Source organism: Danio rerio, chromosome 16 (genome assembly GCF_049306965.1).
Source record: "Danio rerio strain Tuebingen ecotype United States chromosome 16, GRCz12tu, whole genome shotgun sequence".
NCBI classification, from domain to species: domain Eukaryota; kingdom Metazoa; phylum Chordata; class Actinopteri; order Cypriniformes; family Danionidae; genus Danio; species Danio rerio.
Window position 1 is genome coordinate 46438631 of NC_133191.1, and position 24903 is coordinate 46463533.

General features: G+C 33.5%; 2 protein-coding genes across 15 annotated transcripts in view; one reads left to right on the forward strand and one right to left on the reverse strand.

Annotated features, from left to right (window-relative positions):
* caspa (caspase a) overlaps positions 1 to 24903 on the reverse strand; it is a 50401-nt gene that overhangs the window by 22562 nt on the left and 2936 nt on the right. The window contains exons 2-8 of one of the 3 annotated variants that reach the window (XM_073925282.1): positions 23831 to 24025; positions 18119 to 18219; positions 15293 to 15353; positions 15039 to 15073; positions 14754 to 14932; positions 12592 to 12647; positions 10709 to 10767 (exon numbers count right to left, since the gene is read on the reverse strand). The gene's annotated coding sequence lies outside the window, so the exon portion shown is untranslated. The remainder of the gene's footprint in view (positions 1 to 10708; positions 10768 to 12591; positions 12648 to 14753; positions 14933 to 15038; positions 15074 to 15292; positions 15354 to 18118; positions 18220 to 23830; positions 24026 to 24903) is intronic. The other 2 variants (XM_073925280.1, XM_073925281.1) reach the window with 2 other exon arrangements.
* Positions 2066 to 24903, forward strand: part of fli1rs (Fli-1 proto-oncogene, ETS transcription factor-related sequence) — a 28901-nt gene continuing 6063 nt past the window's right edge. For 4 of the 12 annotated variants that reach the window (XM_009292528.4, XM_009292530.4, XM_009292529.4 and 1 more), the window contains exons 1-5: positions 2451 to 2743; positions 14761 to 14966; positions 18040 to 18209; positions 23911 to 24114; positions 24278 to 24349. In XM_009292528.4, coding sequence (XP_009290803.1) covers positions 2696 to 2743; positions 14761 to 14966; positions 18040 to 18209; positions 23911 to 24114; positions 24278 to 24349 — 700 coding nt within the window. In that variant the 5' untranslated portion in view covers positions 2451 to 2695. 12 annotated transcript variants of the gene reach the window in all.

Sequence of the window (24903 nt, forward strand, 5' to 3'; positions counted from 1 at the left end):
TCAGAACAAGTAACTTTAGCTTTAATTAGGCGTTCGTATCTTTAAAAGCCATTCAAGAGAACAATGGCCTGTAAAATTCCGAGTCGAGGAGGCCTGAAATCACGGCGTGAGTGCTTTGGACAGATAAGACCAACCCAAGGGCCTTGTATAAACAAACACCTCAGGCCATTTTCCTCAGGCGCGCAGAAAAAATACATCTGGAAAAGTAAGTTGCCAAACTGTGCGAGGCTTGAGTCGTGATTGAAGGAGTCTGCTTACTGAAGAGGATACAATCAGTGTCAAATTCCCATGGCACCTCCACACGCGCACGCCCATGTCTACAGATTTAACGCGTCTGAAAGATGTTATATACAGAAATACTTATATTTAAAAATACGTTTATGCATTTTAGCATCCATTTGAGCTTTTTAAAATAGGCCTAGTTTATGTTTAAATTAAGGATCTCAGTATTTTAGTGATCAGCTTTTCTTTCACAATTGTTTTCTTGTGATCTGCCAGCAAGCTTTTCTGGTTCTAAAAAGATGTCTAGTAGACGTTTAAACATATTTGTCTAGGCTAAAACAAGACTAAACTGGGGCTGTCAGCGAAAACCTAATAAACGTCTAAGAATAGGCCAAAACTAGACTATCAAATAGCCTAAACAGAAATTAATGACTACCCTACACATATAAAGTCTGTCCAATCATCTATTTAACGACTAGTCTCGTTTTGAGCTATTCTTAGACGTTTTTCACTAACTGAAAGTTTAGCTTTGTTTTAGCCAAGCTGTTTAGATTAGACGTATATTAAACACATTTTTTTGTTGCTGGGCCATGTCTATAAATTTAAATGTAAATAAAATAATTTCACACTTTACAATTTTCATTAGTTAATGTAACGTACCTACACTGAAAAAAAATATTCAGAGATGATTCCTTAGATTTACTCAATTTTTTTACATTAACTGGTTGTAAACTATTTATTTGTGTTGAATTTAAACAAACAAATTAAGTTTAAGATTATTAAACTTAATTTACTTGTTTAAATTCAACACAAAAAAAATTGTTTGCAGCAGTTTTGCATGCAACACTTTTTTCAGTGTAATGATCAATACTTTTACAGCATTTATTAATAACCACGACTATTAAAATACAAATTAAATACATTAATGAGTGAACATGGACTATCAATGAACATCATTAACAAACAATGAATAAATACTGCAATAAATCTATTGATTATTGTTTGCTCACGTCAGTACATAAACTAACACGTTCGCGTCAGTACATAGCCTATTTAAACTAACATGAACTAATACAACTTTATTGTAAAGTGCTACCAACACTGTAAAAAATCATGGTTGCCTTATTTTAAAGCTGAATCAAATTAACTTAAGTCCACTGAACTTATATTATGTTAAACTGACTTAAAACAGGTTGCATAGCTCATAAAATTAAGTTAGAACATGATTAACAGTTTAATTAGTTGCAATAAAAAAACATATGCTATCGGGACTAACTGTTCATATCGTTTTTACAGAGTAGATCCGCTTCAACTGAGAATTTTGGAGGTTTAATGCAGCTGTCGATTTATTATACTGATGTGGTGTTTCATATCATTGGTTTGCGGTTTAAGAATGTTAAGACACCATTTCCTGTATAGTTTTTAAACATTGCACGTTATAACATTTATTCACAAACGAATAAATAACAAATATTTCCCGCATTAGCTTCTTAAATGTCTTGTTATGCGCTTACCTGGTCAGTAAGCCTTGAAAACACTATTATAAAAAGCAATGGCATACACAGCATGTAACACAAATATTTATAAACACAATAAGCTTTAAAACCGCATATCCAAGTTCGCAATATGTTCACTGGCAGGTGATAAAGTTATTCAATAGTGTTCGGGTTGGACAAAAGGAAACGTTGTTTCTGTAAAATCTAATTTCAGTCAGAGGGTATTAAACACATAGTCTGACGAGTTAGTGCAATAAGAGTTCACCAATAAGGAACAGAGCTAGATGCTTTTGTGTGACTTCACTTCCCAATTTTAGAAAGGAGAGCTCAGAAAGAAAAAAACTGTTGCCATCCGGTTATGGTCTAAGCGAAAATAGTATGGTTTGCGCCGATGACTAAATGCGCCTGTGCACACAAGTCGATGCGTTTCAGCCGGGTTATCAAAGTACCTGGGTTTACATAGCTCAAGTTTAACCAAGTACTTTCTTCATGAACTCCACAGAAATCTGCAATGGACTGTACTATTAAGGTAGGCGTTTGATCTGGTTTATTGTCTGTTCTGAAAATGAGTAGCGAGTGCGCAACCACCCACACGGTTAGCGACTACTGGTGAGAGAGGCAAGGCGGTGATGCAGGTCCCCACTCTTTCCTTCTTGTACAAAATTTCCTCTTCCTTCCCGTTCGTGGTTGAATGTCGGCTCTTTAATAACACAAGAAACCGCTACAACATTTAGAGTCAGATAAAAAACGAAATGGTGTCCAGAGCGCGCGCGAGAGGGTATGCACTAATTTGTTATTTATTTTTTTGTATTATTTTGTAACAGTTACTACAAGTGTGCATATTTAGTGATCTTTTCGAGGCGTTTAGGTACATGTAGTTTACTTATTTTTTTTAAATTACAAATCACAAGAAAGACGAAAGCGCAAGCAAATGCAAACTGGAAAACAAAATACCGAATTTCACATATGGCACAATTATGGCGGGGCGCTCTCGAGGCAGGTGGCTTTATGGCGCCAACAAGAAGGTATACTTAGGAGACTTTAAAAATAATCACAGATACAATTGCGTCTGATTTACCTAAAAATGAGCGTTTTGAAACTTCTTAAAATGGACTTGTGGAACAGATGTATTAGATGTATTAAATGTGGTGAATTTGCAATGGCTGACATTATTTAATTTAATCTGGATTGGAACAAAGCATGGAGGAAAATGGTGCCAAGCAACAACTTATTTTTTGGTTTAAGCGTTTTATTCGTTAGTAACTTATTTGTTGTGAAGATTTACACAATTTATTTTGGTGAATGCTGTTTGTTATTCCTAATTCCTTGATAAACAAACAAATAGGTAAATGTCGCAAAACTGTGTTAAAATTCTAGTCTTTATTTGCTGCCATGTTGAAGTTGAAAATATGTCAGTGATTATGCTGTTTTATGTGCATAATATGTTGACTTCTGATTATAATTTTTAATTATTTAAATCGTCTTTGCTTTATTAAAAAAGCGACTAAATTTAGTTGTAAATTGACAAAGGCAGATTTCTGAAACAACTGATGAAAATATCTCTCTTTAATATGTACGAAATAAATCTAAAATATTCAAATTTAACACCTCTGTTTGTTTATGCGTACTTTGTAAAACATCCTGGTTGCCTTACATTTTTTAAGCTGAATCAAATTAGTCCATTGAACTTGTATTATGTTAAACTGACTTAAAACAGCTTGTATAAACTACAAATTTAAGTTAAACATGATCAATTTAGTTTAATAAGTTACAATGACCTAAAATATATGCTGTCAGGACTAATTGATCATATATTTTTTACAGTGTAATGATAAAACAAATCGCGTTCAAGTTATTAGTTTTGTACGCCACAACTGTTTATTCAACATGTCTGCTTTGCGCAATCTCTTTACATCCTCTTTGCAAAGCAGAGCAAATGGCTATTGCAAGCATTCCTGTGTAGCGTGTTTGCAGCTCTTCCATGCCTGATTTAGTTCTTTAAGGAATAAATTATAGCAAAGTGCTGGGCGCTTGTCAGGTGTCGTTATCAGAGCTCAGCAGGCTTCCTGTCTCAAACCTCAGACTTTCCGCACACACTTCCGCACTCTGCGCTCGAAAGAAGGCAACAAAGACTGACAAAACAAAATTGATTCGATAGATGTGCCATGCCAATACATTGTTCTAGATTTCAATTAAATTATCTGGACAAACTCGAGCAGAAACCGAACGTGCTGCGCGTCCATGCGCGGTTAAACAGGTTGTCCTAAAAAAACCTAATAATATGAAGCGCCCCCATCTCCACTTGCCAGATATGTTGCTGATTAAAACTTGTGAAACCGCAAAAGTGTTTTTGCAGCTCAGAGTGCAGCTGCACGTCTTTGCAAAATCAGCATGCCTTAACGTCAACTTCTGCTTTCTTTCGCTCTCACAAACCCAACATGACTAACACAACTGAAAGTTTGGCGCTCGATTATTCAGAAACGAATTTTAGCTAAGTATTGTGCATTATTCATTCATTAAACCATCTATTAAAATGAAATCTTATAACCACATAAATATAACTAATATATAGCCCATGCATGTGTTTATATATTTATTATTTTGGGTTATCACTGTTGCTGTTATCTAGCTTTACGAGCATATTTTTGGTAACACTTTACATTAAGGTTGCTAATTTATAATGAGCAAAACGACCAATGCAATCATTGCGTTATTAATTTATCTTTGTCGATGTTAGTTAATAAAAAGAAGTTTCATTAGTTAACTATAATTTTAAATAGACTAATGCATAATGTTAACACGTGTGAATGAATGTATTTTAATAATGCATAAGTAATTGTTCAACTATGATTAATAAATGCTGTAAAATTACTTCGTTTAATATTAATTCATGTAAGTAAAACATTACATATATTAAGCTAGTAGTGTTAAAGGTTTAATACACACAACAATGTGAGCCATTTTATTTAATTTTAGTAACACTTATTCACAGTATTAAACCATTAACACTAGATTAGTAAACTACTAATTAACTGTTTATTAATAGTTAGTAAGGTAGACGTTGGGTTTAGGTTTTTGGTAGAGTTAGAGATGCAGAATTAGATCATGCTTTATAACTAATGAAGAGTTAATATCCTAATAATTGACAGGTAATAAGCCAGTAGTTCGAGTGTGACCTAAATTAATACCTTTATTTTTACAAAACCTACGCGAGTATAAGCAAACAAATAAAAAGAACTATACCCCCAGTCGTGACAGTGCCTGTGGTTAAAAAGGATCTCAGCTGCATTTGGTTTCGTAGAATGCAGTGACTGCAGAGTATTCAGACACTGTAGTGCACAGAAATAAAATACAAATGAAAACTAAACAAACTTTACAAAGGTCGACCGGCGTTGATTTTTATATGTTTTGAGCAGCGAAACAAGCTGTATAGTACCTGCAAAGTATGTAATGGTAAAACAAACAATAATTGCTTTAAATAGACACCGGAAAACCAATGAAAATATTTCTATTTCGTTCACGACTGAAATTGTGTCTCTGTTTGCACACTTTAAAGAAAACAGAAGCAACAAATTCATAAAACGGTTATAAAAAGTCTAGCAAATAAAATGTTGATTTTTTTAATGTAAAAGAGGTCTTATGAATATTATTTTTATTATTGTTGTAAGTACTTGATTTTATAAAATAAATAAATAAGTAAATAAATAAAAACTCAGACCCAAGCCCTGTTTTTCATTAACTCATTTTGCTTATTTACAAGTTTATTGTATATTTACATGTTAGATGCTGTAAAAGGCAAAATACATTTTAACACAAATCCAAAACCATACAAAAAATGCTCAGGGGTAGCTTAATTAATGGTGCCCAATTCTGTAAGAGATTCATCAGAATAAATATACAGCAAAAGTAAATCCAAGGCACTTGAAAAATGTGGAATTATTTTTAAAAAACCTTCATTGACATGACTTTTCCTTAAAACACCTCTGGTTTTATGTCAATAAAGGCTTTTTGACAATTTTTTTCCACATTTTTGAGTGCCTTGGACTTTTGTTAGAAGTTAGACAAATATAACACTAATTTTACAAGTATTTCTGACATTTAATGGTATAATCCATACATATCTGGATCCAAAATAGATAACAAAATGTTTAAAATGACGTCTTAAAAAATAATCATGTGCACTGAGCCCAAAAGGTGTATTAAATACTGTTAAAAGGCAAACAATATTTTAATACAAACCCAAAATAAATGAATAAATGCTCAGGGGTAGCTTACCTAATTGTGGTCTTTGGGTAAGGCATCCATCAGAATAAACAGCAAAATTAAGTCCAAGGCACTAAAAAAATGTGGAAAAAATATTATAAAGCCTTTATTGACATGGCTATTCTCTAAAAACAGAGGTGTTTTAAAGAATAGCCATGTCAATAAAAGCACATTTTTTTACACATTTTTCAAGTGCCTTGGACTTACTTTTGCTGTATATTTTAATACAAGTTGGACAACTACATATAACACTTTATAATTTTACAAGTATTTCTGACATCTAATGGTATAATCCATACATTTATGAATCCGAAATAGATAAAAAGTTTCAAACAAGGTGTATATATGGCTTAAAAATTAAAATAATCATGTGCATTTTAATAGACTGTCATTAGACATACATATTCATAAATAACAACAACTCTGAACTAGTGCATTCGCAATAGTTACATTGCAACATCTGCAATGTGGAGCTGGGATATGCGATATGCATAAGGTGGCGCTTCTTATAATAACGGATCAAACATGTTGCAAGTTGAAATTTATTTGCAGTTAAAACAATAAATACATCTTATAAGTTTTTTAAAATGCATTTTCCCCCCTTCATTTACAAATATCATGATATATTGTGGATGGTTTTCTTATAATATATCGCTGATATCGTAATTATCGGGGGGAAAATATCATGATAATATCATATCTTATTCCCTGAATATCTGACTACTTATTTCACTTTTATCTTTGCTCCATCTTATTTATTCTTGCAATTTCTTTGATTCACTCCTCAACAAGATTATTCCAATCAAAGTTAATGATTTTACTCCAAATAGACCTATTCAAGTCATCTGTCGAAGTAGTATTCATATGCAAAAGTAAATCGCAGCAAAACAAAATATCGCAATGTCAGATTTTTCCAATGTCATGCAGCTCTAGTCATACCTCCTTAAAATAAAAATAATCATGTGCATAATTTAATAGATTTTCAATAGGCATACATATTTATAATTACACAATACTGAACCCCAAGAAGTGTGCTTAATGTGCTGAAAAAGTTAAATGTATGTGATAAAAGTTGGACAAAATTAAAACTATTTTTTATTTATTTTATTTTTTATTATTATTTTTAAGTATTTCTGACTTTTAATTACAGCCTGTACACATCTGGATCTAAAATTACTGATAAAAATGAACCTGAATGCATTCATTTAGAACAAATCATAATCATTTTGAGAATTATAAAACAAGACTACACTGCATAAAGTGCGTATTTAAGAGTATATGGGGTCAAACAGATAACCTGGGACTTTTTTTTTTGCATGTCTGACTTCCGCAATTCACTGTGATTTTCACCCTACTACGTCAGCCCAACAGCACCACACACTAACCAACAAGAATAATGCTAAAGGTCTTGCACGTAATGGTTAAAATATATGTTCACATCAGCGAAGAATCTAATATCACAATACCCCATTATGATCATAAGCAAAGTGGCATTTTCATAAGCAGCTTTCATTACCAAAGACTGAAGTGTGCATCAGCAGCATCCCATTCAAAATGACACTAAAAGCCACGTTTACAAGTAGTAATCTAGTAAATCTCTTAGCAATGATCTCCACCCATTTGAGGGTGATTCTCTGTATGATTAGTTCGTGCAAAACCTCCATAACCTAAAAGCATGTATTAAAGCAAGTCTCAGTAGAAGTGTAGCTCCGCCACAAACTCTGTTGTGACAAAACGAGAATTTCTTTCACAAGACCAAATCGAGGTCTGTTGCAAGTGGCTTGAAAACACTGCATGCCTCACAGGCACCCAGCGACTGCAAGGACAGCACATCAATAGCATGACCGTGTTCATGTGCCTCTCTGTCTTGTTTTTTGATGTGTGCTGCACTTGATCTCACCAAGCTCGACTGTTTGCACACAGTTGAAGTTTGTCAATATATTGTTTCTAGGTAACTGGGAGATTTGAAACTCATTGAACAGGAAGTCAGTTGTGGCATTAGTGGCCAGGGTATAGAGTGTGTTTATGTTTATCAGTTTGAGAGAGAGAGAGAGAGAGAGAGAGAGAGAGAGCGAGAGAGAGAGCGAGAGAGAGAGAGAGAGAGAGAGAGAGAGAGAGAGAGAGAGAGAGAGAGATGTACTATGTTGTGCATGTGGTTGCGGTTTAAAAGGTGCAGGATAGTTGCAAAATAATTTTAGCTGTTTGCTGCAGAATCAAATACTAACTGCAGCATAGCAGGCTGTTGAAGTAAGCTGGTATTGTTTTAACGTTGCAAAATGAACTGAATTCATTAATTGTCCAACAACATTTGCAGAGCTGTAAAGTAACAAACTACAAATACTCAAAGTATTGTAATTGAGTAGTTTTTCTCAGGAATGTACTCAACTAGTTTACTTATTTTTCAAATTGTCAACTTTTACTTATTCTAGTGTACATTTTTAGTGCAGTATTAGTACTTTTACACTTCAACCTGCAGTCACTACTTTATTTTGGTCTATGCGGATTAGAAAAATCAGTCCTGCGATTCCGGTTCAATCAAATTGCACATAGAAAGTAAATCGCCTCAAAATGACCAACCTCAAGACATGGAGCAAACTGTTTGGAAGCATTAAAAGTGTCCAAGAAGAAATCTTTACACACAATAGCCGAGAGACTGTTTAGACTGAATCTTTTCTGTATAGATGCACTACAAAATGTTACATTTACACGCATGCATAAGCTGTTCACAGCGTAATACTCATTACTCACCACTCTTGAGTACTTTTTTAATAGGGGTACTTTTTACTCATACCTTGAGCAACATTTACAACAGATAATTTTACTCGCACCACATTTTTGGGCAAGTAATGGTACTATTTCAGTACTCTTTACATTTGCCTACTGCTGTTTGAATATGCTCAAGTAATTATTTTTGCTGCTTGTTCAAACCACTTATTAAAAATCAGTTAAATCAGTTTTTTGGGGGGACAACGTAATTGTTTTCTGTTCACTCCACGTAAATTTGTATAAGCTATTAAGTTAACTTAATCGATTTGTGTTTGGAAAACATGAAGAATTTGCATAAAACCCGGCATTTTTTGCAGTGTACTAATCTGAACACATTTTAAAAAGTCAGCTCATTCAGGATTTTGCAAAATTTTTACAAATATTTTGTGGCCTAATATGACTGATTTTTGTGGCAGCTTTCTTAAAAGACTGACATTAGTTGCTTTGATTCTTGTGTTTTGCTATGAAACACATACAAACCTTGTAAAACTTTTACTTTTTTACAAATCTCAAGAGCCATCGAAATCCTGGAGATGCTGAAAAATACATCTTCAATTAGTGTTTGACAATCCAAAAAAAGGCTGCACTATAATCACCACTCTTGTTGTTTACAAGTACAACATTTTTCCTTTAATAAGTAGTTAATAAGTACAACTGTTAGGGTTAGTGTAAGCTGACATGTATCTGTTAAGTTTTTATAATCAGTTAAATGTTGAATGAGCAGTATCAGCTGATATCAAGCAGACAGTCTACTAATACTCAAATGAGAAGTAATTGGCATGCAGTTGCAATGCATCTTTTAGTCAAAGAAATGTGCAATAGGGACCATCAAAATAAAGTCTTATTAAACTTTTTATTACTCTAGAACTATAATTCAATAATTCACCATAAAAATGAAAATTACTCACTTGTTCCAAACCTATTTGTATTTTTTCTATTTACAATCTAATGCGCTTTAAGATGAGGCTTTGGATTGCAGTTTGTTGTACACTCTCAGAAATGTAGGTACATGAGCGGTCCCTTTTCAAAAGGTACACATTTGTCCCTGAAGGGTCCATCTTGGTACCTCAAAAGTATATATTAGTACCTACAATTTTTAGAAGGAACACTTTTGTACTTTTTAGGTACTAATATGTACTCTTGAGGTATTAATATGGACCTTTTAGGTTCAAATTTGTACCTTTTGAAAAGGTACCCCAGTGACAGCTCATGTATCTTTATTTCTGAAAGTGTACATAAGACTGATTGACGCTTGACTTGGCACTGAAAATGGTTTGAGTTCAGCTTGGCCTTGTTTTGAGCTTGCTTTCACTTCTCTTCTCATCATATAAATGTCCCTGGTAGCGTGTGCTATTCACAGCTAGTTCAATAAAGACATTTTACACAGCCTGCTCAAAAATCTTTATTTAAGATGCAATGGGGCAAAAGCTTAAATACCTAAAAGACTAAATACCTGTTGAGACCATTGCTGGAGACTCAACTAACAGATACGTCAGATTTGCTTTAGTGCCATCTTTGCATCATTTAGCATGATAGAATTCATTCAAATCAACAATTGTGACATTAGTTTTATAGTGCCTAACAGGCAAAAAAAAAGGCAAACTCATCCAGCAAATGTAGCACAGAAGTGCTCATGAAGCGGCTATTAGGTGTCTTTACGCAAACTGTTTAATGCAGCTTGGAGGTGGCATAAATGCATTTACACACTAGTGTTAACTGCCGGCTCTTAAGGGGGTGAGAGTAGGAATAAATTGGTCTGGCTTTTTATGACTTTACAAACAATTCTGAAACTTTAAGGCTTTTTGACTTTTTTTTTTTTTTTTTTGTGAAGACTTTCAAAAATGCCATTTTAGTAGTCAAAAACAAACATCTCACAATTTCTTTGTACACAATTTCATTCAAATACGAATCACAATTGTGAATACTGATTGATTAAATTTAGAATCAGTCACCAAACTTACATTGGAAGATGTTGATGTTGGTTGGAGCAGTAAGAGTTTTCTTTTCGGGTAAACTTCACCTGAAATGTACATATTAACATTATTTTGCACACTGCGTATATTATATTACACAAACATTTCAAAAGGTTTTGGAGCAATGCCACAATGAACACTTTTTACCAAGGATTACATTTCTATAGGCATTCATGGTTCTGTAAATAACCTTTGGATTTGGATAAAATCAAAATCTTGATTGAGAATTTAACTCAATTACGATTAATGAACGATTGCTTTATTTAAATTTATTCATTTTTTGCCCTCATTGTTCACTGACAAGTTTTATATGCCGTCTAAATGCATCTCTGCCGCAGCTTCCAATCATCGTCATTGCAAAGTAAGGCTCAAGATTGATTCCATCTTCCTACTTGACCAGAGATCAGATGTGGCTGCAAAGTGGCTGCATAAGTAGAAATTAGCCACAGCCTTTAACAGAACAGGGGTCACATGACACGTAGGGAAAGTAATAGGAAAAATCAGCCTGAAAAATTTTGATCGATTATAGCATGGGTGACCAGAATTTTTCTTATGAAGGGCCAAAAACCAAACTTTATTGAGGTTAGTGGGCCAACGGTAAATATAGTTGTCATGGGTAATTTCCTTTATTTAAATTTATTTAAAAATGTTTACAAATAACTAGAAAACATTGCTTTATATTAACTAAAACAGTGTAATTGTTTGTGTACACTTCATAATGAAATTATTACAATCTCGTTTATTATATGGAGTGAGTTACATTAGTTTTTGGCCTGATTTGCTCGCCGATGTCTTCTGCATATTCCTCTATTTGTCGAGTGACAGTATTTACGTTTTATAAACACTGATTGATTTACATTTAATTAAAACATTTCATTTCAGCTTGATTCTTTATAGCTCAGCAATAAAACAAACAAAAAAAGGTTACTTCAAACTACAAATGACAAACTCTATTAAAGGCATTCACCCCAACCCTCTTCATCATTCTTAGATGGGATGGTGGGCCAAAGCAAAGGTTACAATGGGTCAATTTTGGCTCGCTGGCCCTACTTTGGGCATCTCTGGATTATAGGTTGTGAATGTTGATTTTTAATTACTTATCGATTAATCGCCCAGCCCTAACCTCTTTCCATTCTATTAACTCTTCATTGTGGGAAAATGGTTATCAAAATTTTTATCTAATCACACTACATTCTTACAAACAAATGTTCCAAAGGATTGTGTTGTGAACAAACTATCAGTTAACAGCTCATAAAATGATGAGCTCTTTAACAGGATCAATGTAAAAATATTAACTAAAGTGCTGTTAAAAAATATGGTTATTTCTATCCTTGAACCATTTCAATTGACAAAAGGTTCTTTATGATAGAAAAGATTTTTTCAAACATTAAATGTTCTTTAAATGAAGAAAAAATTGTTTTGTTTTCAATAACTGATGGCAGAAAGTTGTTTTGGAGAACCAAATGTATCATTAAGAGTGAAAGTCATCATCTGAGGGATCACTGGATAAATGATTTTGGAACCAAATCTTTTTAATCAATTGAAAAGTTCTAGAGCAGGGGTGTCGAAACTCGTTCCAGGAGGGCCGGTGTCCTGCATATTGTAGTTCCAACCCCATTTAGACACCTGAGCCAGCTAATTATGCTTCTTCTAGGTATACTAGAAACTCCCAGGCAGGTGTGTTGAAGAAAGTTGGAGCTAAACTATGCAGGACACCATCCCTCCAGGACAGAGTTTGGACACATGTATACGAGTGCATGGAACCATGCATAACGAAATCTTTTTAAACATGTCAAATTCAAGCAGTGTATCTAAGCAGGTTTTTGGTAAACAATAGTATCACAATCACTTCAATCAGTCACCAAACTTACAATGGAAGAGGCTTGGTTGGAGCAGTAAGAGAGCTTTCTTTTCTGGTAAACTTCACCTGAAATTTACATGATAAAATGATTTTGCACACCATGTATGGTAAATTACACATAAACATTCCAAAAGGTTTTGCAGCAACGCCACAATAAACACTTTCTTAATATGAACTAATGTTATATAGGCATTCATGTGTCCATTAATAAGCTTTTACATCTCTTTCCATTCTATTAACCTTATTAATTATGGAAAAATGGTTATCAGGATTTTTGGATCACACATCACAATACACTCCTACAAACAAATGCTCCAAAGGATTTTGCTGTAATGCAGTAGAACAAACTATCAGTTAACAACTTGTAAAATGATGGGTATTTAAAAGCATCTATAAAGTTGTTTTGGAGAACCAAATGTATTATTAGGAGTGAAAGTCATCATCAAAGGCAAAGATGCTCGTAAGTAGGGCTTTTAGTTTTTTGTTTTATTGCTCAGCTAAAAAAAAAAAAAAAAAACTGAAATAAAATATTTTAATTAAATGTAAATCAATCAGAGTTTGTAAAATGTAAATACTGTCACTCAACATATAGAGAACTATGCAGATAGTTCAAACGTTGGTGAGCAAATCAGGGCAAAAACTAATGCAACTCCATAATGTTATAAAGAAGATTGTTTTTCTTGTACTGTAATAAGTTCATTATAAAATGTAAAGAAACAATTATACTGCATTAGTTGATATAAAGCAATGTTTTCTAGTTATTTTTAAACATTATTAAATAAATTTGGAAATTACCAATGGTAACTATAATTTACCTGTGGCCTACTAGCCTCAAAGTTTGGTTTCGGCCCTTCATAAGAAAAAGTTTGGGCACCCCTGATCTAAGCCATCACTGCATAAAGTATTTTGGAACAAGACCCTTAACAGCAATAGTAAGGTTCTAGAGACGTTAACGGTTCTTAATGAATCTACAAATATATTTTTAAATTTAGTGCATACATGAAACATTTTTAAACATGCAAGGTTCAAGCCAGTATATCTAAGCAGGTTTATAGGTAAACAATGGCATTACAATCACTTCAATCAATCTGAACACTGAAGCAGATTCTTGCAGAACTGCAGGTCAGGTGAAGCAAAAGCTCCAAAATGCTGCCTCCTCCCTGCTCGGTGACCCTCAACCTCAAAGCACTCAGAACAAAAATGTTTTTCAGCTTTAAATGACCCACATTTCTACCACTCCTCTGTTTCCTATCTCATGCCCCATGCCAAAAGGTTTCTCTGCACATGGGGGCCAGATTTCCTGTGAGCCACCGAAAAAGCTCAGCGCTGACGTATTTCAGCTCTAAAGACAATACTAAAGCCCTCTAAACAAGCTCCCTCAATTCATCTATAACACAAACATTTATTCACACACAAACACTTACATACATTTGAATGTTTAAAACCTCTTTTTGAAGTTTCGAAGGGACACACCTACACGAGCGAGCAGACTACTAACTTTAAACACAGGAAGAAAAAAAAAGAGCATGTCGCAATTTCTAACTTGACTCATAACTAATTCGACTCGTGCCCAGTCATATCTACCTGGAAGTCAAAATAATTAAAAAAAACGCCCTGAACTTTTCCGATAAACTGTTATTTTCACGTGTCAAGGTTGTTCTGTACCTGAACAAAGTAATTTCAGTGTAATCTATTTCTTTTAGAGGGAAATTTCTATTATTCTAGAACTTTTTCTCATACAGATAAAGCTTAGTTAACACACAACAAAATTTAAATTTTACTCATCATTTGTTTGGATTTCATTCTTCTGTTAAACATAAAAGAAGATATTTTGAAGAATGTTGCAAACCTGACTTCCATAGTATTTGTTTTAGGATATGGTTTTCAGCTATCTTCAATATATCTTCTTTTGTGTTCAACAAAAACTCAAAGAAAGATGTAAAGGGTGAGCAAATGACAGAATGTTCATAATTGAGTGAACTATCCCTTTAAATTTGTTCCCAAATTCAATTAATCAGTCACTGATTAGAAGGTCAGCACAGCGATAGCAGCGGAAACCCGTAACATCCGTGTTCTGGAATCACTGACCAAATGATTGACTATCATTTATGATTTGTTAGTTGCCTAGATCAAGTGTTTTTCATTTCTATGAGCAGTATGTGTGTTGCCTACATCACAGGAAGCTCTATCGGTGGTGAGTGAAGACCAGTCCATATTCGAGTCACCCTTCAGTGGTCCCCAGGCCATGCACATGAAGGCAGAGATCGGCTCGCCTGCGGTGTTCAGACAGGCTTCAGAAGAAAGCATCGAACCCACTGAACCAGACTGGAGCGGATCGGCAGCACAAAACTCTGCCAAAAGAGCAGAACACATCAACGGGACCAGGTGGGGCAACAAATGCTGATGCAATGATCTGAATCTGCCTTTATTTTTTATATGTTGGCATTATTTACTCACCTTCATCCCTCCAAATCCATATGCCTGTCTCGTTTCTGTGTAACAAAAAAGTAGTAGTTTAGCAGAATGTCCAAGTTGCTCTTTTCCACACAATAGCTGTGAACTATTGCATAAAAATGGCATTTCAAGAATAAAAAAGGCATTATATTAGCTCAAGTAAAGTCTCAGAATTTCATTGTACTCCATGAGACTCAAAATAGAGCTGCAATTGTGCACATTGTATGATTAAATTCAGAATCGGCCACCAAACTTACACTGGAAGAAGCTGATGTTGGTTGGAGCAGTAATAAAACTTTATTTCCTGGTAAACTCCACCTAAAATATGAATAATAAAATGCAATAATTTTGTATACTGCATTTATTTTATTATGCATATGCATTTTTGTTTTATTGCTGTCATGTTTCTGTGTAAAAAAAATAAAAAAGTAGTTTAATAGAATGTCCAAGCAGCTCCTTTCCAAACAATAGCTGCGTTTCCAAGTTATCAAAAATAAGATATTGCATCAAACACTAGCAAATAATGTGCCGTTTCCATTTCTAGAGAAATAAAGTGTCTCCTGGCTGTCTTATTTCTTTGTAAAAAAAGTAGTTTAATAGAATGTCCAAGCTGCTCTTTTCCCACACAATAGACCTGATGTAAAGTTGTGAAATTTATGCACAAAAATAAACTTTCAAGCATTAAAAATTTAAGCATTTTAGCTGTTCAAGTAAAAACTAATGAGCAAGAATAGAATTGTACTCCATGAGATTCAAATTCCAGCTGCAGTTGTGCGCAATGTTTCATTAAATTCAGGATTAGCCACCAAACTTACATTGGAAGAATATGGTGTTGGTTGAAGCAGTAATAAAACTTTCTTCCCTGGTGAAGTTCACTTGAAACTTGAATATAATGCAATTATTTTGTATACTGCATACATTTTATTATGCATAAGCATTCAAAAAGAGTTTTTTTTTTTCCGGATGTCTTATTTCTGTAAAAAAAAAGTGGTAGTTTAATAGAATGTCCAAGCTGCTCCTTTCCACACAATAGCTGCGGTTACAAGTTATTAAAAATAAGATATTGCATTAAACACTAGCAAATAAAGTGTTGTTTCCATTTCATGAGTTATAGAGAATTAAAAAGTGCCTTCCTGGGAAACTAGTGTGATATATAAATAACAAAAACGAATGTTTATGCCAGCAGGGAAAGCACTGTTTCTCTTTTTTTCCTCAATGTCTCAGGATGACAAACAATACACAATAACACATGCTGACATGTTATCTTGGAGACAGATGCCTAATATTTGAAAAAACAATTACATGAGACAATTCTAAGTGATTATACAAACTCGTTTTTGTGAGGATGAACGTCCATGCGGGTATGTGCAGATTTAATAAAACAACATTTCAGGTGTGTGAGATGAGAATCGCTGTTATCCAAACACAAAACGTTTTTTGTGTGCATCAATTAATATTTATGATAATTTTTTTTTTCTGCTGCAGTTAATGTATAAACAGTCAAGCCAGAGATTATTCGCATTTAAAGCGACATGTATATTTTTGGATTCGACTAAAGTTATTCAGTTTTTTATGTTATAAAATAAGACCAAATTCGTAGTCTTAGTTTTTTAATAGATAAATCAGTGCCATTCAGCATTACTGGGGTCAAACCTTTTTTGGAAAGGTTTGCATTTTTAAGACAAACTCATTCATTACACACAACATTTATATTGTGCTACTTTTTATATATTGGTGTTTACATTCAGCACTTCTTGCAATATCAGCAGTAATTATTATTCAGTATATTTGCTGTTTGAGTAACCAAAACTGGAACTGCAAAGGCATCCCCCTTATTTGCGCATGGAAGTTGAGAGCAGCAGCTAATTTGCATTTAAAGAGATACAAATATATTTGCATAAAAAGGGGCATTTACAGCAAGGTAAATTAATAACCGGCAAAGCAAACAACAAGGCAAAAAAATGTATAAATGTATATATAGTGAAACCATAAGTGAAACCAGTGCCATTCAGCATTACATTAAACCTTGTTTGGAAACATTCCGGTGTTGTGCTGAGAAATACACACCTGCCATAAAATGCATAAATTAATAATAGAGTTATGACAACTAATGACAGAGACTGAAGTAAGCTCCATGAATAAAACCCTTCCCTTACCGAAGATATAAATTCAAACAAGTAGATTTAATTTAAATACAATATCGATGAGATTAAGTGAAGTGAATTGTTTAAAGTGTGGTTTAGTTGAAAACAACAACATGTTTTCCTTTTGTTAAAACCCACCAAAAGCTTAATTTTAGAAATAGGCTCATCAGATCAGTCTATACTTCAGTCAATATTTTTATTTTACTTTTATTTGTAAACCTAATGCATTTTAAATTGCGTATCACGTCTTGTTCTTGCTTTATCCATCAAAATTATAATCATATTATGTTTTAATCAATTATGATTTTTTTAAAATGCAGACTGAGAATGCTAATGAAAGTCTATGAAGGGGTGCATTTCTTGGCACAAAACCTGCAATTCTAAGGCAAACTCATTTTACATTGAGAGAATGGAACAACATTTACAGTATATTGAGCTCCTTTTCATATACTGGTGCTTCCATTCAGCATTTTTTATGCAATATCTGCAAAAATATGCACAAATTATTATGCAGTATATTTGCTGAGTAACCAAAGAAGGAACTAGACATGGACGTTGGAAGCAGCAGATAATTTGCATTTAAAGAGACACAAATATTTGCATAAAAAAAGAGCATTTACAGCAAGGTAAAAAAATGATCTGACATATATTTAAAGCTAAAATATTACACATTTGTTTCAAAAGTTTGTTTCACATTTGTTTCAAATGTTTACAAAAATACTTAGTAAAATACATGTTTTTAAAGTGAAACCAGTGCCATCAGCATTCAGCATCAAACCACTTCTGAATATTAATTACTGTCAGAGAATGGAGATCCAACAACATTTATACTGAACTCTTCTTCATACTTTCTGCCGCAGCCATGAGTCCCCAGTGGACTGTAGTGTGACTAAAAGGACTCGACACATGAGTAACAGTGATGGAGGACAGTTGTCTTACCAGGCCTCGTACCCAGAGCCCCGCAGCAGCCCACAGACGGCCACACCACCCAGCAGCACCACAGAGGAGAAGAGGGTCATCGTACCAGCCGGTGAGAATGCCTATTAGAGTAATTAGTCCTAATAAACAAGGGTTTCACTGCAGTTGATCTCAATGTCAATTTTACTTATAACACTATTAAACACAACCAATGTGACAACTAAGATATAAGATTATAGCTAAAACAAACAATTCTCACTGATAAAATGCCAAAATTAAAAAGGTGTTTTCAACCTAGATTTAAAAACAGACACAGAGTGTATAGATCTAATACAGAGGAGCAGAGCATTCCACAATCTAGGACTAGCTACTGTAAAAGCACGGTCACCCCTGCATTTCAGCTTCAATTTAAGGATGCATAATAAACCCTGGTTTGATGACTGAAGAGACCAACCAGGCTGATGTTCAGTTAACAGGTCTGAGGAGACAGGTCATTTAGTGATAAAAAAAAAAAACACAAGAAAATAATTTTTAAAAGTGACACAATAGTGGACAGGCAACCAGTGCAAAGAGAGTAAGACTGGTGTGATGTGGTCATGTTTTTGGTACTCGTTAAAAGCCTTGCAGCAGCATTTTGAACTAACAGTAAATGGGATAAAGCTGTCTGACTAATCCCAAAATATAGCGAGTGTCAGTAAGTGAGTTGTTTAAGAAATATTCTTTTAAAATCTATGTTAAAAAGATAAATGAACACTTATCTGGCAGGTAAACAATAATTTACATTTATTTATTTAAATATATTTAAAAGTGACAAAGACATTTAGAATGTAACAAAATAATTTTTTTGTATAATCTATAATAAGTTTTAATTATGTTCACATTTTATTTTAGGTAATTCTCACTATTAACATTAATAAACTACTAATTTGATGCTTATTAAGAGTTATTTATTATTTATTGATTAATGGATTATTATTATTTAGTTAGTTAGTTTAGATGGGAATAGGGATGTAGAATAAGATCACGCAAATGTACTTTATAAAAAAATATTAAACAGCCAATACCCTAATAATGGTTCAGTAATAAGCCACTAGTTAAAGTTGAGAATTGGTACTTAAACTAAAGCATTACAAACAACAAACAAAAACAAACTAGGTTTTCCTCACAAACATTAGCAGCAAATCTGTTTTTTTAACATTGTAATATAGTTTCTAGAGCATGATATCAGCCTATTAAAGGAGATATTTTTAATAAAGAAATCAACTTAAACCAACAGAAATCCATTATTAAAGTGCTGTAGTGATAAAATTACTTGATAAATACTTTTTCCACATTTCCACATTACAGCCTTATTCCAAAATGAATTAAATTAATTTATTTCCTCAAAATTCTACACACAAAACCCCATAATGACAACGTGAAAAAAAGATTCTTTGAAATTGTTGCAAATTTATCCAAAATAAAAAAAACCTGAAAAATCACATGTACAGAAGTATTCAAAGCCTATAGAGCCGTCAAGCTCTAAATTGAACTCAGGTACATTCTGTTTCCACTGATCATTCTTGAGATGTTTCAGCAGCTTGATTGGAGTTCACCTGTGGTAAATTCAGTTGATTGGACATTTTTTGAAAGGCATACACCTGTCTATATAAGGTCCCAGGGTTGAGAGCGCATGTCAAAGCACAAACCATTAAGCATGAAGACAAAGGGGTTGTCTGTAGACCTTCAAGACAGGATTGTCTTGAGGCACAAGGCTGGGGAAGGTTACAGAAAAATTTCTGCTGCTCTGAAAGTTCCAATGATCACAGTGGCCTCCTTCATCCGTAAGTGGAAGATGTTTGAAACCACCAGGACTCTTCCTAGAGCCGGCTTGCCATCTAAACTGAGTGATCAGGGGAGAAGAGCCTTAGTCAGAGAGGTGATCAAGAACCCGTTGGTCACTGTCTGAGCTCCAGCGTATCTTGTGCGGAGAGAGGAGAACCTTACAGAAGGACAACCATCTGTACAGCAATCCACCAATCAGGCCTGTAAGGTAGAGTGGCCAGATGAAAGCCACTCTCCACCTGAAATTTGTCAAAAGGCATCTGAAGGACTCTCAGACCATAAAAAACTAAATTCTCTGGTCTGATGAGAATAAAATTGAACTCTTTGGAGTGAATGCCAGGCATTATGTTTGGAGAAAACCAGGCACCGCTCATCACCAGGCTAATACCATCCTTACAGTGAAGCATGATAGGGCAGCATCATGCTGTGAGGATGTTTTTCAGCAGCAGGAACTGGAAGACTAGTCAGGATGGAGGGAAAGATGAATGCAGCAATGTACAGAGACATCCTGAATGAAAACCTGCTTCAGAGTGCTCTTCACCTCAGACTGGGGGAACGGTTCATCTTCCAACAGGACAATGACCCAAAGCACACCGCAAAATATCAATGGATTGGCTTCACAACAACTCTGTGAATGTCCTTGAGTGGCCCAGCGAGAGCCCAGACCTAAATCCTATTGAACATCTCTGGAGAGATCTGAAAATGGCTGTACATCGTCGCTTCCCATTCAACCTGATAGAGCTTGTGGCATCATTTTTAAAAAGACTTGAGGCTGTAATTGCTGCCAAAGGTGCATCAAAAAAGTATTGAGCAAAGGCTGTGAATACTTCTGTACATGTGATTTTTCAGCTTTTTTATTTTTAATAACTTTGCAACACTTTTCACTTTGTCATTATGGGCCATTGCATGTAGAGTTTTGAGGAAATAAATGAATTGAATCCATTTTGGAATAAAGCTGTAACAATAAACGTCGGAAAAAGTGAAGCGCTATGAATACTTTCCGGATCCACTGTATATTTAAACATTATACATACATACAAATTGTGCATGGGTTTGAGTTAAATGTAAATATTGTAAACATATTGGTAACACTTTACAATAAGTTTCATTAGTTAATGCATTTACTAACATGAACTAATCATGAACAACACATGTACATCATTTATTAATCATAATTGAACATTTACTAATGCATTATTAACATCCAAACGTCCAAAAAAACAACTGTATTTTCATTAACTAATGTTAACTAACATGTACAAATACTGTAGTAAATGTATTGTTCATTGTTTGTCCATGTTAGTAAATGCATTAAGTAACATTAACTAATGAACCTTATTGTAAAGTGTGACCAATATATCTAATATTATGTTTACAAGATCTAAGAAAGTATTTGACATGACACATATTTTAATTTATTGCGACATCAATATTTGATGGAATAACTCTTCTCAGGTCAAAAGTCTAAACTCTTCTTGTTATTTTTTTATATTTATATTTTTAAACACACATACTAAAAACTCAAGCACATGAAAATAATAATAAATGCTTTACTACTAGTATTACAGAATAAGATATAGCTGACGTAGCTAAAGGTAAAGCTATGTTTATTTAAAAGGGAAGCATCTGACTGAATATATTTAGTGTGCAGTTGACTCATTTCTAACAGCCAGAGGATGTATAGATGTCTAAACAAAGATATGTGGTAATTATACAATGACCGCAGGAACTTGCATCACTACAAATTTGTACTTTGTGGGAAAAAGGCAGGTTTGTGAAAGAATGACAAACCCGCTTATGCTTTTCCTACTCGCAGATTCCAGAAACCCAGCAGACTAAACTACATTTGATTGTGCGCAGATTCCAGAAGAGATAATCACTCATTACTCACAAACCAATTAGGATGTGCGTTAAGGGAGGCGTTTTGAAGGTCGTCGTAACTTTAAGAGCAGAGTGGTGGAGTCGCCCAAAGCATTGTGCGACAGTGAGTGTATGGGATTCCTCCTTATGAGTCACCCAGACCAAACAATTATAAATGACCATAATACTCGGATATGACGTCATATTTCAAGGACAAATAAGAGCGTGTAAAAGTGCTTGTAAAAGAGGCGCTATAACAGTGAATAATAAAGCAAGATATCCGCTAGCATTCCCATTCATTTCAATGACAGCTGCTACGCTGTTGTGCTGTGACATCAAAATAAAGAAAATATTATGGAATAAATCACTTTATTAATAAAACTATTTTTAAAATATAATAATTATTATTATCCTTATTATCAATAATAATAATAATATTAATTAATAATAAACAACAAAATGGAAACTATTATAAATACATTTCTAATGTTTAAGAGCTGTAAATAATAATAATAATGAATTATATAAACTATGGATCTATCTGACTTTATGAATACAATTATTTTTGTACAGTTAATTATAATAATTTTTTATTTTAGTAGTATTAACAACATTACTAACAACAATACTACGAGAAACACTAAGACATTTCTAATTCAAGAGCCCTTAAAATAAACAATGAATCAATAAAAATGAAATAAACATGAAATATGAATATTTTATTATATTTTATTTAATAAATAAACATATATATATATATATATATATCCGCCGCAGCGGATTGAGCCGCCAACTTATCCAGCACATTTTTAGGCAGCGGATGCCCTTCCAGCTGCAACACATCCCTGGGTAACATCCACACACACATTCACACACATACTCATACACTACGGACAATTTAGCCTAGCCAATTCATCTGTACTACATGTCTTGGACTGTGGGGGAAACCGGAGCACCCGGAGGAATCCCACGCGAATGCAGGGAGAACATGCAAACTATTATTAATATTAATTATTATTGAATCAATCATAAGTATAGAAAATATGAATCTATCAGACTTTATGAATACAAAAACAGCAATAATAAGACAAACATTAATAATAGATTTCTAATTTAAGAGCCATTAAAATAAAATAAAAATCAATCAATAATAATTAAATGAATTATGAAATAATCTATTTCTTTAATAATGTTTTTATTTTTAAAGCTGTTAACAACAACAGGAAAACTAATACTCTACAAATTTTAATGAGCTCTTATAATTCAAAATAAATCAATAATTAAATGAAATATGAATCTATCCTTAAAAATATTTTTAAAGTTAATACTACTATTACGACTATAGTACCACTACTAAGAATAATGAACTCAAAAACATTTTAAATACATTTTAAAATGTTTTGAAACCAAATGATGTTGTAAAACCAACCAACAAGAGCCAAAACACTTTAGCTACTATAGTATAAAAACCCTAAAGTAAAGTAAAAGTAAAAAGTAAAATAAAGAGTAAAATAAAAAGTAAAAGAAGTAAAAAGTAAAAAGAAAAGCAAAGTAAAAAACTAAAGTAAAAACTAAAGTAAAGCAAAGCAAAAAGTAAAGGCAAAGTAAACTACAAAAGTAAAGGTAAAATAAAAAGTAAAGTAAAAAAAAAAGCAAAGTAAAGCAAAGGTACAGTAAAGGCAAAATAAAGTAGAAGAAAAAAGTAAAGCAAAAAGTAAAAATTAAAGTAAAGTAAAAAGTAAAGGCAAAGTAAAGTAAAAAGTAAAGGTAAAGTGAAAAGTAAAGGTAAAGTAAAGATTAAGGGCAAAGTAAAGTAAAAATTAAAGTAAAAAGTAAAGGCAAAGTAAAGTAAAAAGTAAAGGTAAAGTGAAAAGTAAAGGTAAAGTAAAGATTAAGGGCAAAGTAAAGTAAAAATTAAAGTAAAAAGTAAAGGCAAAGTAAAAAAAAAAACAGTAAAAAGTAAAAGTAATGAGTAAAGTAAAATGTAAAGTAAAAAAAAAAAAAACATGGAGAGTAGAAGTGTAAAGTGTGCACTGACGTATCTTTTACCTCCTGCTTGAACTCTAATGAGTCCCGTCACTTCAGAAGCACTGGTTCCTCATTTTACTCTTGCTTCTGTCCCATTTTAGACCCAGAGGTTTGGACACAAGACCACGTGCGGCAGTGGGTGGACTGGGCCATAAAGGAATACGCGCTGTCCGATGTGGACGTGTCCCTCTTCCAGACCCTGGATGGAAAAGCGCTCTGCAAATTGAGCAAAGAGGACATGATGCGCATCACCTCCGCATACAACACAGACATCCTGCTCTCCCATCTCAACTACCTCCGGGAGAGTAAGACCCTCATCCCATATGAATAAGCCATTATAAATGTTCATATAATCAGGAGAAACTCAGTCTGATTTCTAAATGCATTGTTAGTATGCTGTGGAAAATGCTGGTCTATTTATAAATGTAGTAGATTAAAACGGCTTGTTTTTTACTATTGTTTATTCAGGTAGTCCCACTTTTTCCTACCCAACAAATCCAACTAATACACAACCACAACCTCGAGTACAGGTAAAAGCCGGTAAGTCAAACCTCTATTGTTATTGAGCATATAAATGATTTAAAATATACATTGTTTCATTCATATTTATGACTGATTCTGTCTGTATTTGAAAATAAAATATGAAGCTTCTGTATGAATGAAGTATATTAATTCATGGTACGTAATGAACAAAGGTTATTGAGTCCAATGAACTGTATTACAAAGGAAAAGAATTGCTGTATTCTAAATATAAATTGTTATTATAAAGAAATAGAAAATAGAAATTATTAAAAAGAAAAAAATAGTTTACCCAAAAATTAAAATGGCCTAGTCATTTACCTTCTCTCGTGTGGTTTTAAACATTTGAGAGTATCTTTCTTCTGTTAAACACAATGGAAGATATTTTGAAGAATGCTGGTTGCTGGGACCCACTGACTTGCATTGTAGGAAAAACAATCACTATGCACGTCAATGGGTCTCAGCAACCAACATTTTTTAAAATATCTTATTTTGAACAAGGCAGATTAACAATTTTTATGTGAACTATCCCTTTAATGTAGTCACTTTCCAAATATACATCAGATCATATTGGG